The 23,741-nt window shown below is 45.0% G+C and overlaps 1 protein-coding gene across 2 annotated transcripts in view; it reads left to right on the top strand.

The window, feature by feature from the left end:
- The window catches only part of PIK3R5 (phosphoinositide-3-kinase regulatory subunit 5), an 87,028-nt gene that overhangs the window by 45,828 nt on the left and 17,459 nt on the right, over positions 1 to 23,741 (top strand). For both annotated transcript variants that reach the window (XR_013177891.1, XM_077165958.1), the window contains exons 2-5: positions 12,863 to 12,978; positions 14,885 to 14,985; positions 17,211 to 17,279; positions 18,053 to 18,191. Coding sequence is in view for 1 of the 2 variants with exons in the window: in XM_077165958.1 (XP_077022073.1) it covers positions 12,876 to 12,978; positions 14,885 to 14,985; positions 17,211 to 17,279; positions 18,053 to 18,191 (412 nt within the window). In the remaining variant the exon portion in view is untranslated. The remainder of the gene's footprint in view (positions 1 to 12,862; positions 12,979 to 14,884; positions 14,986 to 17,210; positions 17,280 to 18,052; positions 18,192 to 23,741) is intronic.

The following is a 23,741-nucleotide window of genomic DNA, read 5'->3' as shown; positions in this document are numbered from 1 at the left end:
CAGTGCATCCTTCAGCCACCTGCATTCATCGGGCATCATGTAGAGGGTCCAAAGTCCACAGTCCATCAACATTCTCAATTTTAGATAATTTCATGGTTCCCAAGAGAAAGAAAACCAATAAACACGTCCCCACTATATAGGAAATCTAAATCTCCTCTTACTCTTGTCCCTCACCCCATTACTTACCTCTGCTGTTGCTTTGGTAGTGCTGATGGTTTCCTTCTGAACATAGCTCATAGCATGCAATAGCAGGTTTCCCCCTGTACCCTGGACTTAAACACCCTTTATACAAGAATCGTATTTTTGAAGTATTTCTTGCAAGAACTAATTCATATTTCTAGTGTTAATCAGTGGGACACGTAGGTCTATGCAACCCCTTTCAATCTTGTTCATCTTCCATATGGTAATTTTACTTCTAGACCCACTAGAGAATCATCTTTGCTCCTATCTATTCCCTTACATTGGAGTTCAACCTCATTAGCTAGCGGTTCACCTATCTCTAGCTCCTATGTACCTCTAATTCCCTATATTCTGTATTATAAGCCTCTGATTATACCTTTATGCTGGTCATAAAAGTGGAATCATATAGTATTTATCCTTTAGTATCTGGTTAACTTCACTCAGCATTATGTCCTCAAGGCTCATCCTGAAGCACATCTTGTCATATGCTTCAGGACGTCTTTTTGTCTTACTGCTGCATAATATTCCATCGTATGTATATACCACATTTTCCTGATCCACTTGTCTGTTGATGGGCATTTGGTTTGTTTCCATCTTTTGGCAACTGTGAATAATGCTGCTATTAACATCAGTGTATAAATGTCTGTGTCATTGCTTTCAGTTCTGCTGGGTATATACCAAGTAGTGCTATTGCTGAGTCATAGGGCAACTCAATATTTAGTTTCCTAAGGAACTGCCAAACAGACTTCCATAGTGGCTACACCATTATACATTCCCAAGTGCATAAGTGTCCCAATTTCTCCACATCCTCTCCAATATTTATAGTTTCCTGTTTGTTTAAAAGCAGCCATTCTTATAGGTGTGAGGTGGTATCTCATTGTAGTCTTGATCTGCGTTTCCCTTATAGCCAATGAAAATGAGCATCTCTTCATGTGCTTTTGAGACATCTAAATTTGCTCTTCAGAAAAATGCCTATTCATATCTTTAGCCCATTTCATAATGGGATTGTTTGTTCTTTTGTTGTTGAGTTGTATGATTTCTTTGTATATACAGGAAATCAAACCTTTGTCCAATATGTAGATTTCCAAATATTTTCTCCCATTGCATTGGCTGCCTCTTCACCTTTTTTGATGAAGTCTTTTGAAGTACAGAAGCATTTGATTTTGAAGAGTTCCATTTATCTATTTTTTCTTTTGTTGCTTGTACTTTGGGTGTAAAGTTTAGGAAGCTACCTCCTATTACTAGGTCTTGAAGATGTTTCCCTACATTTTCTTCTAGAAGCTTTATGGTGCTAGTTCTTATATTTAGGTGTTTGATCCACTTCGAGTTAATTGTTGTGTAGGGTGTAAGATAGGGGACCTCTTTCTTTTGGCTAGTGATATCCAGTTCTTCCATGCCCAATTATGGAAAAGGCTATTTTGTCCCAGTTCAGAGATTTGGGGGCCTCGTCAAAGATCAGTTGACCATAGATTTGGTGGTCTATTTCTGCACTCTCAATTTGATTGCATTGGTCAATGCTTCTGTCTTTGTGCTAGTGCCATACTGCTTTTTTTTTTTTTTTGAAGAGGGGGCGGTGCATGGTCTGGGAATTGAACCCAGGCCTCCCACATTGAAGGCAGGCTTCTAACCACTGAACTACCCGAATGCCATCTTGTTTTGACCACTGTGGCTTTATAATAGGTTTTAAAATCAGCGAGTGTTAATCCTCCTACCTCGTTCTTCTTTTTTAGGATGCTTTTAGCTATTTGAGGTCTCTTACACTGTAGTTCAACCTCATTAGCTAGTGGTTCACTTCCAGATGAATTTGGTAGTTAGCTGTTCCAAACCTTCAAAGTAAGTTGTTGGAATTTTTATTGGTACTGTGTTGAATCTGTAGATCAATTTGGGGAGAACTGACATCTTAACTATATTTAGCCTTCCTATCCATGAGCAGGGAATGTCTTTCCGCCTATTTAGATTTCCTTTGATTTCTCTTAGCAATGTTATGTCGTTTTTTTGTGTACAAGTCCTTTACATCCCTAGTTAAGTTCATTCCTACTTGATTCTTTTAGTTGCTATTTTGAATGGAATTTTTCCTTAACTGACTCCTCAGTTAGGTCATTGCTTGTGTATAGAAATGTTACTGATTTTTGCACATTAATCTTATATCCCACCACCTTGCTGAATTTGTTTATTAGCACAAGTAATTTTACTGTAGATTTCTCAGGATCTTCCAAGTGTGGTATCACATCATCTGCAAATAATGAGAGTTTTACTTCTTCATTTCCAGTTTGGATGCCTTTTAATTCTTTGTCCTGCCTGATTGCTGTAGCTAGAACTTCTAGCATAATGCTGAATAATAGTGGTGACAGTGGGCATCCTTGTCTTGTACCTGATCTTAGGGGGAAAGCTTTCAGACTCTCTCCATTGAGTATGATGCTGGCTATCGGTTTTTCATATATTCCCTTTATCATATTGAGGTAGTCACCTTTGATTCCTAACTTTTGGAGTGTTTTTATCAGAAAAGGATGCTGAATTTTGTTGAATGCTTTTTCAGCATCAGTCAAGATGATTATGTGATTTTTCCCTTTCAATTTTTTAATGTGCTGTATTACATTAATTGATTTTCTTGTGTTGAACCATCCTTGCATTCCTGGTATAAACCCCACTTGGTTGAGGTGTATAATTCTTTTAAATGTGTTGTTGGATTCGATTTGCTAATATTTATTGAGAATTCTTGCATCATTGTTCATTAGGGAAATTGGCCTGTAGTTTTCCTTTCTTATAGCATCTTTACCTAGTTTTGGTATTAAAATGATATTAGCTTCATAAAATGAGTTAGGTAGAGTTCCTTTTAGCTCAATTTTTTGGAAAAATTCATAGCAGGATTGGTATTAGTTCTTTTTGGAATGCTTGATAAAATCCCCCTGTGACACCATCTGGCCCTGGGCTTTTCTTTGTGGGAAATTTTTGATTACTGGTTGAATCTCTTTACTTTCTTCTGGGTCTGTGATAACACACCCCTTCTCATTTCTGATTTTGTTTATTTGCATCCTCACTTGTTTTTTTTAAATGTATTTATTTTTTATTTATGATACATAACCACATACAAACACAAACATTCTTATCATATGATCATTCTGTTCTTGTTATATAATCAATAACTCACAATATCATCACATAGTTGTATATTCATCATCATGGTCACTTCCTAGAACATCCACATCAATTCAGAAAAAGCAATAAAAAGAAAACAGAAAAAAATTCATACATACCATATCCCCCACCCCTCCCCTTCACTGATCATCAGCATTTTAATCTCCTAAATTTATTTCAACATTTGTTCCCCCTATTATTTATTTATTTCTAATCCATATGTTTTACTTGTCTGTCGATAAGGTAGACAAAAGGAGCATCAGACACAGGCTCTCACAACCACACAGTCACACTGTGACAGCCATATCATCATACAATCATCTTCAAGAAACATGGCCACCAGAGCACAGCTCCACAATTTCAGGCACTACACCTTAAATAAACAGGTGATATCTATTCAATGCACAAGAACAACCTCCAGGATAACTTCTTGACTCTGTTTGAATCTCTCAGCCATTGACACTTTATTTTGTCTCATTTTGCTCTTCCCCCTTTTGGTCAAGAAGATTTTCTCAATCAATCCCTTGATGCTGAGTTCCAGCTCATTCTAGGATTTCTGTCCCACATTGCCAGGAAGGTCCACACCCCTGGGAGTCATGTCCCACATAGAAAGGGGGAAGGCAGTGAGTTTGCTTGCTTGCTGTGTGGGCCGAGAGAGAGAGGCCACATCTGACAAACAGAAGAGGCCCTCTTGGGGGTGACTCTTAGGCCTAATTTTAAGTAGGCTTAGCCTATCCTTTGCGGGATTAAGTTCCATATGAACAAACCCCAAGATTGGAGGCTCGGCCTATTGCTTTGGCTGTCCCCACTGATCCTCTCTCTTTTTTTCTTTGTCAGTCTTGCTAGTGACCCATCAATTTTATTGATTTTCTCAAAGAACCAACTTTTGGTTTTATTGATTCTTTCTATTGTTCTTTTGTTCTCCCATTCATTTATCTATGCTTTAATCTTTGTTATTTCTCTTCTGTTTGCTTTGGGGTTAGTTTGCTATTCTTTCTCAAGTTCCTCCAGGTGTGCTGTTAAGTCCTCAATTTTTGCTCTTGTTTTTTAATATAGGCATTTAGGGCAATAAATTTCCCTCTCAGCATAGCCGTTGCCACATCCCATATGTTCTGATAAGTTGTATTCTCATTTTCATTCATCTCCCTGTAGCTGCTGATTTCTCTAGCAATTTCTTCTTTGACCCACTGGTTGTTTAAGAGTATGTTATCTAATCTCCATATGTTTGTGAATGTTCTCATTCTTTGGTGGTTATTGGGATCCAGTTTCATCCTGTTTTGATCAGAGAAAGTGCTTTGAATAATTTCAGTGTCTTTAAATTTATAAAGATCTGTTTTGTGCCCCAGCATATGATTTATTCTGCAGAATGTTCCATGAGCACTAGAGAAGAGTGTATATCCTTGTGCTTTGGGGTGCAGTGACCTGTATATGTCTGTTAGGTCTAATTCATTTATCAAGATATTTAACTTCTCTATTTCCTTGTTGATCTTCTGCCTGCCTGGTTGTTCTATCTATAGAGGAGAGTGATGTATTGAAATCTCCTACTGTTATTGTTGAAACATCTATCAGTCCCTTCAGTTTTGCCAATGTCTGCCACATGTACTTTGGAGCTCCTTGATTGGGAGCATAAGCATTTATGATTGTTATATCTTCTTGGTGAATTGACCCTTTAATTAGTATATAATGGCCTTCTTTGTCTCTTATGATGTATTTACATGTAAAGTCTATTTTGTCTTAATTAGTATAGCTATTCCTGCTTTCTTTTTGTTATAATTTGCATGGAAAATCTTTTTCCACCCTTTCACTTTTAATCTATTTGTATCCTTGTGTCTAAGACGAGTCTCTTGAAAGCAGCATATAACTGGATTATGTTTCTTAATCCATTCTGCCAATCTGTATCTTTTAATTGGTAAGTTTAGTCCATTAACATTCAAAGTCATTAAAGAAAAGGTGTTTCTTGAATCCACCATCTTATCTTTTTTATTTTATTTGTCTGATCTGTATATTCTTTTCCCTCTTTCTCTTTGCATTCTTTAAATTGCCCTTAGTGGTGCTCTTCAATTCTGTGCCCTCCTCCAGACCTCCCTCTCCTGTTTTTCTTTTTCAGCCGGCAGAACTCCCTTTAGTATTTCTTGTAAGGCTGGTCTCTTGTTGACAGATACTTTCAGGACCTCTTTATCTGTGAAAACTTTAATCTCTCCCTCAGTTTTGAAGAACAATTTGGCTGGGTGTGGAATTCTTGGCTGGAAGTCTTTCTTTTTCAAGATCTTGAATATATCATACCACTGCCTTCTCACCTCCAAGGTGCTAGTTGAATAGTCTGAACTCAGTCTTGGTTTCCTTTGTATGTAGTAGATTGTTTTTCTCTTGTTGCTTTCAGGATTTTCTGCTTCTCTTCAACATTTCACAGACTGATTAGTATGTGCCTTGAGAAAGACCTTTGGATTTATTTTGTTTGGAGTTCGTTGGGCTTCTTTGACTTGTATATTATTTCCTTTATGAGGGTTGGGAAGTTTTCCCCCTTTATATCCTCAACTACTCTTCCTAGCCCTTTACTCCTCTCTTCTCCTTCTGGGACACCAGTGATTCTTATATTTGTGCACTTTGTTTTGTCTGTCATTTCCCTGAGTTCCAATTCAATTTTTTCCATCTTTTTTGCCATTTGTTGTTTTGAGTCTTCGAAGTCAATTATCTCTATCTCTTATTCTTTCTTCTGTTTCTTCAAATCTGGTGTTGTGTGCCTCTAGTATGCTTTTTATTTGGTCAACAGAGTCTTTAAGCTCTGTGATATCCACCATTTTTCTATTTATTCTTTCAAATTCCTCTTTATACTCTTCTGTCTTCTTGATCTCCTTTATGTCATTTGCTATCCCAGTTATTTTATTAAGTAGAGTTGTATGAACATCTTTGATTAGTTGTTCCAACATCTGTGTCTCCTCTGGTGTTTTAATTTGGTCATTAGGCAGGGCCATATCTATCTCCATTGTGATATGCTTAGTGATCTTCTGCTGTCTTCGTGGCATGTAAATATCTTGATTGATTTACTTTGGGAGTTGATTTCTTTCAATAGTCTAAGGCCTTGTGTTTGCAGGATGGTTCTCAGCAGGGAGCAGGGCACAGGGTGGGGCACTCAGTGTGGTGATTTGTTTCAAGACAGCTATAGGCAGAGATTGGGGATGTTTTGCTGATGTTTATGAACGTGGGTGCCCAGCAGCCAGGGAGGATGCAGCTGTGCGGGTGCACCTGTCTGGGCAGCATAACCCTGGTGTGTCCTGGTCTAAGGCATGGGGCCCTTCATGCGCATGCACAGAGCTGTGGCAGCAGGTCGGCATTATGCCTTCATGGATTGGGGGCAGATGTGACCCAGCTGTGCAGGTCAGTGCTTTCTCAGAGCTGGGAAGTGAGGCTGAGGGCTGTGCGCATGAGTGGTCCTAGGACTACTGTAAAGGGCGGTTCCCAGGCCTGAATGACATGATTGGGGGCCCGTGCGCATGCGTGGGTCTGGGAGTGCCGTAAACTGATGCACAGAGCTTAGTGGGAGTGGAATGAGGTTGTGCGACACTATGGACGGGACGGGGGCGGGGTAGCCTAGTATGGAGGTCAGTGCCCGCAGCCTTCATGTGCTGGCAACAGCCTGCAGGGAACAGGGAGGGGAGGTAGTACTTAGGTGTGCAAGAGAGGTGGGTTGGGCTGCACTTAGGGTGGGGGTGGGGGACAGGTACGTGCACTGGGGGCTGGTGGGGTGGGGGCACCTGTAGTGCAGGTAATGGGAGCGAGTGATGGGATTCAGGTGAGTGGGGTATGGGGTGAATCGGCGGTCATGGGGCTGCGCTGCGGCCTGGCTTTCTTCCTAGTGCCAGGCTCCCATCCGTGCACTCCCGCTGGCTCCGTGGGCTCCACACCTCTGGCCAGCCTCCAGCTTTCTGCCTCTCAGTTCCTCTGCCTCTGCAACCCATGCTGCTACATGTGGTATAGAAGGCTTTCCCAGGTCAGCTGCAGTCCCAAATCGCTGCCTCAGTCGCCCTCCTATCCCTTCTCTAACTTTTCCGTGGAGCAGGGCTAATCTCAAGCTGCTCTATTTGGCCATTTTCCTGGTCACCTTTCCACACACCTATTTCCGTTAGGTGTCAATCTCTATATACACTAAAAACCATGAGTTCATACTAATACCTCCAATTCCAGTCCAACGTTCCAAGATTCTTTCTAGCCTTCTCCCTTTCCTTCTTTGTAATTTCCTTCTCCAACATTTCAAAATCTGTCTCTAATTATCTGTGGTGTGTTTACTTATTTTTTAGTCCAAGTAGATGCATAAAAAAGTTTCGGAATTGTTAATCCACATCCCTGTGAGAAAAACTTTTATAAAAAGAAGTATTTATATACAGTTCATTTGGTCACGATATCTGGCCGAGGTGCTATATTCCAAACTACTTGGGTTAGTTCTTTCCTGTCCCCTTCAATGTGATTATGTTAGTCATTCGCAACACAGGTTAATTGGTTATTGTTCATATTCCCTTTTTGATGTTCATCTCCCTTCCATATCTTGATGGATTTGTATTATTTATTTAACTTGGGGCATATGGAACTTTGCTGTGGCTCTAAGAACTGTGCTGATTGAAAAGGAACCCTTGGAGAAGGATGCCCCTGCATCCCTCCACCGCCCATCCATTCCCTCTTCTTTCCACCCTTTGCCCACTCCCACTTCCCACAGATGGCCAATCTCTTAGTTTCTGGTATACCCTTTATATATTGGAAGTGAGGATTTTAAAATTTTATTTAGTCACAGAAGAGTTTGGGAAAGTCAAGCCACTGGGAACAGTAGGAATGAGCAAAGGGAGGAGGGACCCAGGACTGAGACTGGGTGGGGCTGTTGGTGCAGGGCCACATCCCTTGGAGCTTCTTTTATTCCCACCCGTGGGGTTGGACATGGGTCTAGAACATTCTGGAACACCTGGTGCCAGCCAGGGCCTAGAGGCCCATGCCTCCCTGCTGTAAGAGCTGGGCCCTCCAGTGCTGCTCTTCAGAATGGAGATGCACCCTCCTTCCCAACCCCCAAGGCACAATGCCATGTGGGGGCTGCCTCAGCAAGTGGACAGGTTGACAGCACCAGTTAGACCCAGGCACCAGTTAGACCAGCTCTGCACAGTAGAGGAAATGACCCTTCTCTTGCATCATGGGGTTGCGTCAGCACATGAAAAGGGAAGTGGGAGCAGTCCTGCCTCCCTCTGTGCCGTCCAGGCTTCCCCTCCCCACTCCCAGGGTTACTGGCTCGGAAGAGGAACCTGCCGGAGGGGGCGAGCTCCATTGTTGACAGTTTCAACACTCCCCTGCCATGGCTGGGGACCGGGGGAGCATTCCGAGCAGCAGCTGGGAATTTCACAAGACCTCCTCTTAGAAGGACGCAAAGGGGGACGGGGGTTTGGGGATGGGCTGCCAGGGGAAGCAGACCTTACCTGCCAGGCTTTTGAAAAAAAGACATCATCCTAGGGGTAGAGGGTCCCACCTTCTCTCCTGTTCACATCCCCACCCCCAAAGTCACAAGAAACGGCTGATGACTGAGTCATCAAACGGAAATGAACAGAGAGTACCATAAGTCCCAGGATGCTTATTCACCACCATCCCTGGGGCAGCTGGGATCCCCACTGCTGAGTCTTTCTCCCACTTCCCTCGGGCTTCCCAGGACACAGCAAACTTGGACAAATCCTGCCTCTGAGAAATGTTCTGGACAAGCTTTGAGGGTACCAGGCCTTTCTATGGTTGTCTCCATTGAACGGGAGGGGCCCAGGCCAGGAGACTGGAAAGGCACATGGGGGCACCAGGAAGGGAAGGGGAAGCCATGAGAAAGAAGGCATTAGGGGATGTACGGGAGCTGCTCTGAGCCCCCTGTGAAGGCGGCCACCCTGGGGTGCTGCGTTCTGAGCCCCTTAAGGAGAGGAGGGCTCAGAGGTGGCGTTGAGTGAGAGCGTTCAATTTGCATCTTGTGTTTGCACCAGTTGCAATGTGAGAGTCAGGAGGGCAGGGTGACTCACTCCTGCCTGCTGGCACAACTAACTTTCCATCGCAGCAGGGGCCAGGCATATGGGTGTGTGAAAACCCACTGCACACGGATCAGCCCTTGCTCCAGGCCTGGAACACGCCTGGGCCCCTTGAGCCCTACGGTGGTCACTGCCCAGTTCAGCCCAGAGGGTGCTATCTGTGGAGCGTCCCCTCTCTGCAGCACACACCTGTGAGTCTGGGTCCTTGCCCTGGGGTAGGCATGGCTGTGGTGGCAGCTGGTGTAGACGGACACGGAGAGGTCAAGATTCTCAGCAACTTGGAGTTTAGGTCTTTTAAAGCAAGGCCGCCTCATCAGTAATTGAGTCTTCACTTGTTGGGGTAGAGACATACGTGACTCCTCCTGTAGGAATTCAGAACTAGGCTTCCCAGGTTCATATCCTGACTTTGCCACCTCCTGGCTGTGTGATTTTAGGCCAGTTGTTTCACTTCTCTGTGCCGTGAGTTTCCCACCTCTCCATCCCTCCCCATCTGGCTTCCCCCAAAGGTGGGCCAGCCGTCAGCCCTTTATTGCTAAAGCTCTCTCACCCTACTGGTGGCCCTCTGGGACGAAGGAGCAACAAAACAGTTCAAGCCCAGCTTTTGTTCCTGGTGCCCACCCCGTGCATGGAAAGCTCGCCTTGCCCAAGAGGGGGCTGGCAAACCGCCCCTCCTACCTCTTCTGTCAGCCCTGCCATCCTCCACAGGAGCCCGTCTGCTGGTGGAGTAGGTAGTGTACTGAGAACAAGGTGAAAGGACCCCACCTGTGTGACCTCCCAGACTTTATAAGAGATTCTCTTCAAGTCCCTCTGTGCTTGGTTTTGGAGAGAGAGAGGAGAGCCCTCCCCGAATGGTTGGCACCTCCTTCTCTTCTCAGTCTTCTTATGTTGAGGTGCGTGCAGGGCTGGGGGCAGATTTGCCAGTTCTGAACTGACACCACCCTGCAAACCCACCAGCAGGTGGCTGGCTCCCATTCCTGGCAGCTCACTGGTGGTGGCTTTTAGAACTTCAGAGTTGTTGGGCGTTCAGCACTGTTTGTCCTTAGGTTTGAACTGGGGAATTTAGAAGAAGTCCTACTCGATACCCTTGTCTTTTTTATATTGGTGCTAATTCTCCCCCACCCCCTGGAATGCCTTGAACAAGGCCCTTGTCCTTTCTGGGTCTGAGTTTCCCCCTCTGTACATGAAGGCCTTCTAAGCTCCCTCCAAGAACTTGCTGCAGGGCTAACGGGGGAAGAAATCAGTCTGTGAAGACAAAGGACACATTGGGTGACATCAGGATCAGCCATTCATTCCTCCCAGCTCATATTTTGAAGGTGGCTGGCCTTTTAGCTTCCACCAGCAAGACCTGAGCCTGAACTGGCAGCAAGCTCTGGAGGGTCTTGCATTTGGGGCCATGAAGTTGGAAGGGAGTTTACTCCCACGGGTACTCATCCATGCCTGGTGCTGGTACAATCCGAAGGTGGGAGAGGCACCCAAAAACCTGAAACCAGCCCAGTCTGGCTTGCCCACCTTGTGCATTCACTTCCCGTGTGCTCCGTGGAGGAGTCGGAGGCCAAGAGACCCGTAGACAATTGCAAAGGCGGCCGTGACAGCCAGCCAGGGGCCACTCAGGCATGCATCCGAGGGCTGTGTCCTGAGTCACCACTAAAAGCTGTGCTGAATCAGTTCACCAGCTCAACGGCCAGAAGGCTGGGGAAGGCATGGGACCCAGCCACCTGGCCCCATGCTCTAGGGTCGGAGCTGTTGGCACCCAGACGTTTTGCACGTACTGTCTCCTTTCTCTGGAGTTCTCTCCCCCATCATCCTTCTCCTGGCTTCTTCATGTGGCCTCAATGCCACTTCTTCAGGGAAGCTTCCCTGACCTCCCGACCCCTGGGAATGGGTCCCCATTGACCTCCCTCCCTGCCCACCCCCTTTCATGATATCATGAGAGCCTGCATCGCCTTAGCTGATTGCCTTTCTCCACGTGTCAAATTATCTAATGTCTATCTCACACACCGAGGAGCCTGCCAGCTTTATTCACTGCCTCATCCCTCATGCTGGCCTCGGAACACACCGCCCACCTGCAGCGAGAACACCGAGAAGCTGCTGGACAGCTCACAGATGGCTTATTTTTCACTCATTCACGTGGTTCCTCTCAGGCCGGGGAAGCAGGAGGATTTGCCTGGGGGTGGGGCTGGGGGGGGTGCCTTGGTGAACTGAATGCCTTAGTCCTGCCAAGCTGGATTTGGGGTAGAGGATTTCCTCTCTCTTTGCATGTCATTTGCATGGCTCAGCTCTGTGCTTCTGCTTCTGCTTTCCTGGTCCGTCCCAGGTCCACAGAGCTGGACCCGCGGCCTCCTGGGCTGCCCGAAGGACCTGACCGGCCAGCACTGAGGTCTGCTTGGAAAGGGACGGTCGGTGAAATTCCCGAGGGAAGGAGAGCGTTTGTGGGGCCGACGTCAGCGTGGTGGATATTCTGTGTTGAAAGCTGACTCTGTGCATCCACTGGAACGTTTAGTCTTAACCTCAGCCCTCTGAGAAGTGTAGCATCGTCACCCGTTTGCAGAAAAGTTTTGCCCAAAGTGAATTGGCCCAAAGTCATGTGATGAGCAAGTATCAGCATCGAGATTTGAGTCCAAAAGTCTATCAGATGTTAGAGGCCAGGCTCAGTCATGGCCCTGAAGTCCTGTCCTGCTTCGTAAAAGCACCTTGGAAGCCCCCACGCTTGACTTGAGGCATGGGCAGGCACCGCTGGAGGCTCTCAGGATGCGGGAAAGCTCAGTTCACATCCGGTGCTAAAACCGCTAGTTAAAGCCCCTAGCCAGTGGGGCTTCCAATCTGAGCTAAGCCCCCCGACCTTTCCTCAGTGGGGCAAGGAACAGGAGTCACAGGGGCCTTGGATCACTGGTAGCAATGCCAAGCCTTATGCATAGGTCAGAGAACAGAAAGGAAAATGGCAAATAAGGAGATTAGGGCAGAAGGGAAACTGGTACCTGTGACCTGAGCACCCCAAAGCAGGGAAGGGGGTCCAGATGGGGAGCAGGACATATGGACAGCCTCAGCCTGGGGACTGCTCAGCCTGTGGATCCCTGAGGCTTCCCACCAGGATCAGGGACCCTGCCCCACCCAGGGGGCTTGGGATGGGAGAGTGCGGGTCTGGAGCTTTCAGAAAAAGTTCCCCAGTTGATTCTGATTCTCCCCTTGGGGTCCTCCTCCCTGCTCATTGGAGTCTGCCCCTCACCGGGAACTTCCTGGGCTGTAGGTGACACTCACTGCTGCCCTGGGGCAGGCAGGTCCCCGTCCCTCTCAGCTCTCACCTTGGGATCTCACTTCCTACAACTCTGCATAGCTTCTGCTGCAGGAGGGCTCTGTGCTGCAGCTCAGGACAGCCTTTCCTGTCCCCTTGAGGCAGCTGTAAGCCCCTTCTTCTGCACCTGCAGCCCCCGCCCTATAGTAGGGCTGATCCCACTGGTGCTTGGTGCTCTCGCAGAAAGGAACTGGAACAGGCTGACCAGTGTCTGTCCCCCTTGTAGGCGATGACTCAGGATGCAGCCAGGGGCCACGACGTGCACGGAGGACCGCATCCAGCACGCCCTGCAGCGCTGCTTGCACGGGCTCAGCCACAGCCGCAGCTCCTCCTCCTGGTCAGGTAGGTCCAAGGGAGCAGGGGAGACGTTCCGAGGGCCCCAGGAAGCCTCGGAAGCTGTACAGAGCTCGGGGCCAGGCAGGGAACCTGGCGGATTCTGGTTCAAACCCTGGCTTCCTGCTGTCTGGGTGACGCATTCCAGCCCCTGAACCTCACCTGGGCAGGTGCCTGCCCAGTACCTGATGTAGAATAGGCCCTTGGAATGTGGCAGTGTCTCCTTTCTCCCTTCATATCTTCCTTATTCTGCTCAGGCCTGTTTCTTGCTCCTTCAGCTGCTGGAAAAGTACACAGCTCCTTGGAGAAGGTATGGAACCTTCTTGGAAACGCTGCAACTGCTGATTCCAAACAAGCAGCTGGCAATTTGCAGGCAGCTTTCTCTGGGATTCTCCCATGTACTTGGTTTCTAGTTCTCTCTGCAGCCCCAAAGCCTCTTCCCTGTAGAACATGGGAAAATCTAAACAGAGCCCCAGGGAGCAGAAGACCTCCTTGTTCTTTAGGACTGCCAAATGAATTAGCATGGCCTCCCACTGGCTGTGCTGCCCTGTGCAAGTCACTTAACCTCTCAGGACCTCGCTTGCATCATCTGTGAAATAGGAATAATCCTAACAGGAAGTGCCTTCCTGAGATAGTGCATGCACAGATCTGGCCCCATCCTGCTTCATGGTGGGTGGTCACTAAATGATAGTTTTCTTCCTGCCTGCCTGGTTTTGATGGGGCCTAAGCATATAGGATTTTGGGGAAGAGAGGCATCATTAAGTAGAGGAATACAAAGATAGCTGATTTTTGCAAATTTCACAAGCACCCGTGACCAAACGCCCAGCTAAGGGCCTCCAGAACTCCCACGGGAGAGAGTCTGGAGCTTAAGTTCATTGAAATTCAGAGTCAGTCCACTTCCACCCCTACTACCCTCACTTCTCCTCTTCTCCACCACTGCCGTGTGCACCGTCTCCCATGGCCACCCCTTTAAATGTCAGGGGATTCCCCTTGCTGACTGCAGGGAAACAGCGATTGGCAAAAATAAGAAAGCCTGGGGAAGTTCCAGAACAACAAGTGCTCATTGTAGCTTTTCAAGTATGAATGAATTTAGCTTCCCCTTCCTGGGCTCCATTGTCAGGCAGTTCTGGGAAGTCCCGCTGCTGTCACATACTGGGTCTTGCACGCGGGGTTGGAGTTCACTGCAGCAACTCTATTTCTTCAGGATCCGGAGGTGCCAGCACCCACTGTGGGAAGCCAGGGCGGGGGCAGCTGGTGCTCTCCAGACCTATAGGGAGCAGAATCGGGTCAGGTTCATTGGCCTCTAATGGGAATCCCGGTCCAAATCTCCAATCCCTGTGTCTCAAGCCTCCTGTATATGCAGGAACAAATGCTTGTTGTTTTGTCTTTAAAAAAAAAAGTTTATTTTTAAATTTATTACTAAAGAAGTAATGGGTTTACAGAACAATTATGCATCAAATACAGGATTCCCACATACCACCTTATTAGCAGCACCTTACATTGGTGTGGAACATTTGTTATAATTATAAAAATAGCACATTTTAATAATTGTACTATTAATTGTAGTCCCTTAGGATTTGCTGTTTGTGTTCTACAGTTCCATGGATTTTTTTTTAAATTTTTCTTCTAGTAATATATATATATATATATATGACCCAAAATTTCCTCTGTTAACCACATTCAAATATGTAATGCAGTGCTGTTAATTATGCCCACAATATTGTTTTACTGTCACCACCACCTATGGTGGTTATGTCGTGATGGGGTACAGTAGGGTTGAATGTCAGTTCAGCATTTTCTCCAAGGAAAAAATGTTCCACAGAGGCCCCAAGGATCCTCCCTTCTTCTCTAACCCCTGCTTGAGGGTGGCCAGAAGAGACCTGAACTGACCACTCACCCCTCTCTCCCTTTCCAGGTGGGCTGTGTCTGAACTGCTGGAGCCTACAGGAGCTGGTCAGCAGGGATCCAAGCCACTTCCTCATCCTCCTAGAACAAATCCTGCAGAAAACCCGAGAGGTGAGAGTGGCTCAGGGACTGAAGGGCAAAGCGGGAGGCTACCTCTTAGAGTGGAGATATAGGGCCCCCAAGGAAGGACAGTCCTGGGGTGCCCAGACCACCAGAGGAGCTTGGCAAAGGAATTTTGTTTTCAGCAGTGTTTGCTGATAGACGGTTTCTAGAAAGGGGTGTGGACCTTTAGATCAGCACACTAAATAAAACATGAGCCAGGACCCTGAGTTAAAGCTGCTTCTTCAAGCAAGCATTGCTTATAAGACACAGTATTGATTAGAAAGGAAGAGGGAAGCTTTAAGGAATTCCATTCCTCAGACAGATCCACAAAAACAAAGAAATTAAAGAGAAAACCAATTGGGAAGGTTGGAAAGGTAAACTTAGGCTTTTGTGACTGAGAAGAGGAATGCATTTAATGCTGAGATGGGCTGGAACTCCAGAAGTGTGTGTATATGTGTGTTTTTAATACATGACTGGCTAGAAAAACATGTGACTTTCTCTCTTCGCCATCCCTATAAGAAGAAGGTCTTGGTTTATCAAGACCCCCAAGGTGGCCATTCTGACATGATTCAACGCCATTTACTGGGTTTTGTTATACCCAGATCAACTGTCACATAGCCAGAGGAGAGTGTTTTGTAGATGGACTGAGCAGTGGGTGTAGGGGGCATATTTTCTATTGAGGAGACAGAGAAGGAGAATTCTTAATTTGAACCTGCCAAGGTCACTAGGCACAGTAGAGATGGTGGTTTTTTCTCTGCATCTTCCATTGCCATAAACTGCAGAATGGGCTGAGAGACCATTGGCATTTTGACCAAAGAATTCTAAAGCATGAGCACATATATGTATTGTTGTGGTAGGCTCCATCTAAATGCTTTCCCAGTCAAGAAACAATTCACTAAGAATAAATAGAACTTGTAAGCAAATAAGAAAAAATTTTAGCCTTGATTATCATAAAATAAATGCAAATTAAAACCATAACAGGAAGTGCACGGGTGGTTCAGTGGTAGAATGTGGGAGACCCAGGTTCGATTCCTGGACCATGCACCACACACACACACACACACACACACACACACACAAAACTGTAACAGGATGGCATTTTGCCTAGCAAATTAACAGAAATTATAATAACCAGTCCAGGGGAGGGAATATGAAAACTGACATTTTCATACCCTCAGGATATTATAAATGATATAATGCTCTGGAAAGCAATTTGGCAATAAATTTAAAAGGTCCTAAATATGTTTATAATCTTGGGTCCGTTGATTCTACTTTTTGAATTCTACCTTAGATAATAATCCAGATTACAGGAAAAAAGAATGAGCCCAAAGGTGTTTACTACAATAATGTGTAAAATGGAAAATAATCTCAAATGTCTAAAATTAAACTAACAAAGTTTGGAGATCTACCAGAAGGAATATTATGCAGCCAATAACAATGATGGGTATTATCCAAAGGTATTGCCAAAACTTGATATATAATAAAATTGTACCAGTAAGATTTAGTAAATGGTTTGGGGAAATTGACTTAACTTTTGAAAGCCACAGAGTGAGATTCCTGCCTCACATCAAATGCCAGATAAAATTGTAGATGGATTAAAATTTTTAACTTAAGAAAATTTCAGTGTCAAAGAAAAGAAGAAAATACATAGGAGTATTTATTTGGTTATTCTATTCAAAGGATCTAGAACATGGAAAAGCAAATTCCATGGAGAAGAAAATTAACACTTGCAACTTCTGCAAGTTTTATAAATTTAAGTCCCATAAATTTGAAAGACAAACAACAAACTGTAAAAAACGTTTACAACACAAATAACAGATAAGTATATACCCAGGAAAAAACAATGGTCTTAGAGAACACGTGGTCAAACAGAAATTAACTTGTAATACTATATGTAAAAAAACATCAAGTGAAAATATGTATGCTATGACTATAACTTTGTAGAGGAAGATGGAAAGGGAAAGCATGAGGTAGAGAGAAGTACAAGGAAACATTAGCTGTGGTTGAGTTTGGGTGGGAGGTGGGGTATTGTGAATGAGTTTTGTTCGTTTGTTTGTTTTTTCACTTCTTTTTTCCCAAATTTTATCTTGTGGTTATATTACCTGAGGGAAGGAAGGTGGGAGGGAGGACGGAAGGAAGGAGAGAATAGGACACAAAAGTGCTGCTCTGTTTTGCTTCGGGGAGCCCTGCACCCTCTGAATGGGCCTCACTCCTCCTTGCCCCTCTCTCCACAGGTCCAAGAGAAGGGCACCTATGACCTCCTTGCACCCCTGGCTCTTCTCTTCTACTCCACTGTCCTCTGTGTAAGTTCCAGGGTGGGCCAGGCAGGTGGAGGGGAAGGAAGGGTGGGAGGAGCCACCTCTCTGGGGAGCACAGGCTTCACACCTCTGGGGATAAACACGGAGAGAGAAACTGTCAAACAATGAGGCCAACTTGAGGCAACATCGCCTCAGAGAAGCCATCTTGAGCGGCCTCATTAACTCCATGGGGACGCCACTGTGTCTGCTAGATCTGGGCTCCCATGTAGGAACTGCTGTCATAGCCTGTTCCCGGGCCATGAGATTCAGTCAAGAGATATTGTAGTCCATCTCATTTCGTACCCCAGTGGTCAGTTTCCCTCATTGTGACCACTCCCTTTGTTCACCACGCCAGAGCTCCAAATGTCTCCATGCACATAGAGTCAACCCACCCTCAATGAATAAACATCACCTCTAATGGAAGTATTCGAGGCAATGGTTAGACATCGAGGCAGTGGTTACAATGTTGAAGAATCCCCAAAATGAGTGGCAATAATGGCACTATTTAGAATGAAGGTCACCACCTTTCAAAGAGACTCTCTCAAGTGTTGGGTAAGCTCTGGTATGTTTGGGGAAAACAGGGCCCATCCAGCAGAGCTACCAATGGGCTCCATTTTGCTCACGTGTCACATTCCTCTCTGTGGGTTACTTCCAGTTCCTCTTCACTTTGTTCTGGGGAACACCTGTCACCAGGGAATGTGTGGAACATTCCAGAAAGGAAGCAGAGTCTCCTTTCTCTCGTCCAGACCTCTCTGCTTACTGTTCCCTCTCCATCCCAGACGCCGCATTTCCCACCAGATTCAGATCTCCTTCTGAAGGCAGCTAGAACCTACCACCGATTCCTGACCTGGCCTGTTCCTTACTGCAGCATCTGCCAGGAACTGCTCACCTTCATCGATGCCGAACTCAAGGCCCCAGGTGAGTTGAGGCAGCCAGCACACGGGGCAGGGGTCCATGGTCAGGATGCCCCCAGCTCTTCTGAAACTGCCCTTTGGACATGTCCCTCCTCACCTCCTTTAGGTCGTTCTTCAGGTCATCTCTGCCCAGGCTTTGGTTCAGAAATCTTATAATTTCCCCTTCATGGTACACACGGCCTCGGATGGCTGAATGTGCACCAGCTGAAAGCAGTAATCACCAGACAGAACCCAAGGATGAATTCTTAAAAGGCAGGTGGAGCAGTGGTTTGGGGGCACTGAGGTCAGACAGAGTAGTCTCCAGAATATTGACAAGAGGCCTTTGCTTGTTCTGTTTGCCCCAGGAGCAAATAGGGAACTGCACATGTGGGAAGGGGAAGGTGGCTGGAACTGGGAATGGAAAGGTTGGTGGCTGCCATGACAAGTGTAGAGCACGGCCTGGTGCTAAGTTTTTATAGGTAGGGTCTGAAAAGTGGGAGTTCTTGAGAAACTGCAGACACTATTATTCATAAATTTTTCATGACGTCTAAGAAAACTATTATAGAGCCATAGAAACATAATCAAGTATGATTTACTGAGAGGTGGCCCCATATTAGATATTCTGTTAACAGCCTTATCACATCAGCAGCTCACAGGAATAAAATCACATAGATATCTCAATAGAGGCTCTAAGAGGTTCATTAAAGTTCAATATCCATTCCTGATATTCAAAGCTCCTCTAATATATGGAAACTGACAATATATAGAAGTATCTTTAGTAGGATAACAGCCTGAGATGAAATACTAGGGCATTTCCATTGAGGTCAATAACCTTCCTATGCAAAAAGACGAAAAAATAAAGAATATTTCCTCTTCTAGAGAAGATAAAATTTTAATCATTTAGAGATCAAACAATTGCTTACCTGTGGAGGCCAAGAGAATCATCTGAAGAACTCACAGGACTGGTAAACAGGTAGCTAAAGAGCTTTCCCTTATACCAACATTAATGAGTAAGAAAATATAATGACAAAAAAAAACATGAATTTAAAATAGCAACTAAAAATAGAAGAGAAATGTGAATCATCTACATGGAGAAGATGAACTTTATGAAGGATAAATAATCAAAGACAAGGTACTGGATTGACAGACTCAATACTGTAATGGCATCAGATGTTATAAAAGTAATTGCAATCACAATCAAAATACCGAGATCTTTGTAAATTTGGCAAAATAAGTAAAGCCTATTTGGAAGAATAAATGTCCTAGAATAGCATCTGTTTGCACATTTATTATCAATATTTATTCATTTATTTATTAAAGAAAGATAATAATAGAATGTTTCCTTTACCAGGTCTTTGAAGGTACTATATGGTTACAATTGCTATAAGAATAGATAGATTAATGGAACAAAATGTAATATCCAGAAATAGATTAAATAGGTAAAGATTTATTATATAACAATGTAGCATTCTTTAATGGTGGAAATAATGAGTCATTTAATGAATAGTAACAGGATAATTGGTAGACTATTAAAAAACTGAATTAGAGTTCTATCTCGAGCATAAAAATAACTTTCAGAAGGATTAAAATTTAAAGTGTGGGAAACAAGACCATAAAAGTGATAGAATAAAAATGGTTTAAATGAGCTGGGAGTAGAAAAGAGTTGCGAAACATGGCTCCGACAAAAATTATAAAGGAAAAGACCAGCAGATTTGAGAGCATATAATATAAAGCTTTTATTTGGCAAAACCCACTGTAGGTGAAAATGAAAGGTAAATGACAAACTTAAAACTATCTGCAATAAAAAACTCATACATCAAAGCCATGAAGCATTCTTTTGAGTCCATTGAAAAATAGGCAAACACCAATATAAGTAAAAGGGGTGATCCAAGCCTATCAGAAAAGAACCATAAAACACCTGAGCATCACCCATCCAAATATTCACCCTCACTAGTAATAAAGAAAATGCAAAACTAGACAATAATGAGACTTTTCTTTTGCCTAACAAATTGGCATCAATTTTTTTAAAAAAGAAAAAAAACAATGAGAAATACCAGTGTTGTTGGGGAAAGGGGGGGGAGGCAACCTGTGTTCTCTCGTGGGCTGCTGGTGGCAGCATAAATTGGTACAACCTATTTAGAGAGCAGTTTGGAAAAAGCAACATATCCCTTCACCCAATTCTATTCCTAGAAATTTATCCTGATGAGAAATCACGGATGTCTGCAAAGGTGTAGCCACGAGGGTATTCATCAATGCATTCTTTCTAATAATCAGCCAACACTAGCAAACCCAAATAGTAAACATGGTTGAATAAAATAGGGGCAAAGTCATTTTGTGGAATGCTATTCAACCATTAAAAATTATATTGGAGGGCGGGCAACAGTGGCTCAGTGGCAAAATTCTCACCTGCCATGCTGGAGACCTGGGTTCAATTCCCAGAGCCTGCCCATGCAAAAAAAAAAAAAGAGATTATACTGTAGAAATATAGCTACTGAGATCTAAAGACTTTGAGTAACTCTGTGAGTAAAACAGCAGGCCCCAAAATACTATATATGTGGTAATACCAGTTTCGTTTTCTCTTTGAAATCTAAATAGGCCCTATGTAGTATAAGAGCACATAATTCTTACCATACACAGGACAGGAGTCTAGAATTTATCTCCCAACCACACACAGACCCTAGCTAAGCCCAGGCCTGAAGCTTTTGTGGATAAACTTCTTCCAAGGGATTGGATAGCTTCCTCCCTCAACCAATCAGATGAACGATCTGCTCCCAACCAATCAGCTGATCTGACTGCCCCCAACCAATTGGCTGGAATGTCTGCTCCAACCAAATCAGCTGAGCTGTCTAGCTGTCTGCCTTGGCCAATCAGCTGTCCGTGGTAGCAGAGCGTGCGTGAGTAAGGATTGGCCAACCTGAAAGCCTACCTATCCCATAGGCTTGGTAGAGACTTGGGAGGGAGAGTTGAGAGAGCAGGAGGGCCTTAGGAGAAGGTTTTGGACCACGAAAGGTGCTTGGGCCCATTGTGGGTAGAGCCTACCAACCTAAGTTTCCAAAGCACCCTGATTGAGTCAACTATTATAAAGCCAATCTCTTTTTACCCTACTACCCCACCACCCTTCAAAATAGACAGTAAACCAGTCTAGATCTATTCTGGGTTCTTGCTGATGACTGGAATTCCTTTAAAGAGCGGCAAAGCTTTTCTTCCGTTCCACAAGTTAGAAGGAATTTAAGACACAACTGCCTTGGTTGGGCCTTTAATTTGTACCGAGGGTCTGTTTTTGACTTTTTAATGAAATGGATAAGGGAGCACTTAGGGGACCATGGACTTCTAACTTGGGGAACAAGAGCCAGGCAGAGCAGCAACCAGAGATGGAAATGGGACGAGAGTCCTTTGGCCTGAGAGCAGAGAGGACCCTTTGAACTCTTGCCGCTCGCTCCCAGGGATCTTCACCTCACCTTGTTCTTGGGACTGTGCCATGCTGTGCATTGGGGTTCCCCATAAGACCGAAACATCCTAGTGACAAAAGAGAAGGCAAATGTCGGGAGAGGGAAGCGCAGGCCATGTGGTCCGTACTGGGGACTTCTCCTGTTACAGGGAAATTAGAGCCAAAATAGGAAACCATTAACTCTCCGTCTTGTCATAGAATCGTTTCCAGCTAAAAACCTAACTCTCATATAAAATACAGAGTGAGCCTGTGCCAAAGACCAATTCAACTCCTAAAGGAGAAAACTAGCAGGATGGCAGAGCTGGCTTAAAGGAGGGTATGAGACAGTGATATCGTTTGTGGAGAAGTGAGTGAGGGAAGAAGACTGCAAAGTGAGATGCAAAAGTAGTTAATAGCACATGAGGGAATGAAACTGTAGACTTTGACATTAGCTTTTCTGCAAGATGGAAAAAAACTGACTTACAGCTTATCACACAAGTTGAGCCCTCACTTTACAAAGCATGAACCCTAACGAATAGGAAAATAGAAAATCAAAATTACCTTCCCCTCCAGGATTCTTGTGTGGGTCTGTTAGAAAATGCTTAAGTACGATTTTGAAAAGGCATGTGGTCATCTTTTTGTCTTATTTCTGAGCTTTCTCGCTACCCTCCCTCCCCATAATTGTTAACACCACGCAGCTGAAGGTAAGTAGGGCTAGAGGGCTCAGAAGTGAAGTGAGAGCTAGGATGGAAGTCAGGAAATAGGGGCTTTCAGAGGAGACTGCATCATTTAGTGGTTCCCAGTACTTAGTTGCAGACCATCCTGGTTCTAAATGCTGCTTCTGCTACTCACTAACTGTGGGGCTCTGGGCAAGACATGTTACTTATCTGAGACTCGGTTTCCTCATCTGCAAAATGGGAATAATCATGCCTGCCTCTCAGATCCATCGGGAGGGCGTGGATTTCACACTTGCTTAGTGAGTCATGACCTACTGTTTGAAAAGCACGAATCCAGGTGACCTGTAACATTTTATCCCAGTATTCCGGGTTACTCAAGGCTGGTACCTCTGGCAATGAGAATGTGCGGGGATGGGTGAGAAAGGGGGCTGGGGCCAGCAGAGATGTGAAAGGAGAGGGACGAGGGATGGGATGTGGGGCCAAAATGCCAACCATGTACTCTGTGTCTGCGAGTGGCGCTTGGAAGGAGCAGACTGGGCTGCCTTCCAGATGGTAACTGGTTTTGGGGGTTGGGGGTAGTGGGGATTGGGGTGATATTAGCTTACCAGACTGGTCCTGGCAAGGTCATAGGGAGAAGATGATTGGCAGCCTTTGGGAGCCAGTTGCCTTGGAGACGAGTGAAACAGTTTCTCCCGCTTTGATGTGGCTGGGTGGCAGAGGAAATGGGCCATGTTGTCAAACCGGTGGGCCTCCCAGTTCTTCGTGACTCCACCCCTCTGGGGGTGGCAGGAAACCTCTTAGGTTGAGCCCAAATGTTTGTTGAATGTTTATTTACTCCCTGCCCACTGGGATGTGCAGACCACAGTGCTCGCCCTCAAGGACTCTATTTCAAGGGATGATGGGGGCATCTTATGCTCGTGAGTTGCTCTGTAATTTCCAAAGTGCACAAGCCTCAGTGATTGCATCACTGCAGGGTAGAGAGGCAAGTAATATGATTCCCACTGCATACATGAGAAAACTAAGGCTGGGGGAAGTTTAATGCTACTTAAAATCCAGTCTGAGCCCAGAAACATGGGCTTTGGCATGACGAAGCCCGGTGGTTTGTCAGTTATTCACTGATGACTTTGGACACTCTTTGAGCCTCCCTGCAAAACCGGGACTGTCCTTCTTCCTGAGGATGATGACAGCAATGTGTGCCTGTACTGAGTGCTTACAGCGCAGTTAAATTCTACCATGTGTTGGGCTCATCTAAACCCTTGCAATTTCCCCCTGGGGAGTTAGTTCTATTCCCATTTTTCAACTGATGAAACTAAAAGCCAGAGATTTAGGTAGCTGGCCCACGTCACAAGCTCTTCCACATGAATCCATGTCTGATTCCAAAAACCATATTCTTATCACATCTGCACAAAGCTGCATTTCTTCCAAGTGGCACAGACGAATATCCGCACATGATGGGAAGACCCTGGAGTAT

The sequence above is a fragment of the Tamandua tetradactyla genome, chromosome 6, assembly GCF_023851605.1.
Source record: "Tamandua tetradactyla isolate mTamTet1 chromosome 6, mTamTet1.pri, whole genome shotgun sequence".
Classification (NCBI taxonomy): Eukaryota; Metazoa; Chordata; class Mammalia; order Pilosa; family Myrmecophagidae; genus Tamandua; species Tamandua tetradactyla.
The sequence above is the reverse complement of the archived record's forward strand: the minus strand, read 5'-3'. Positions and strand labels throughout refer to the sequence as shown.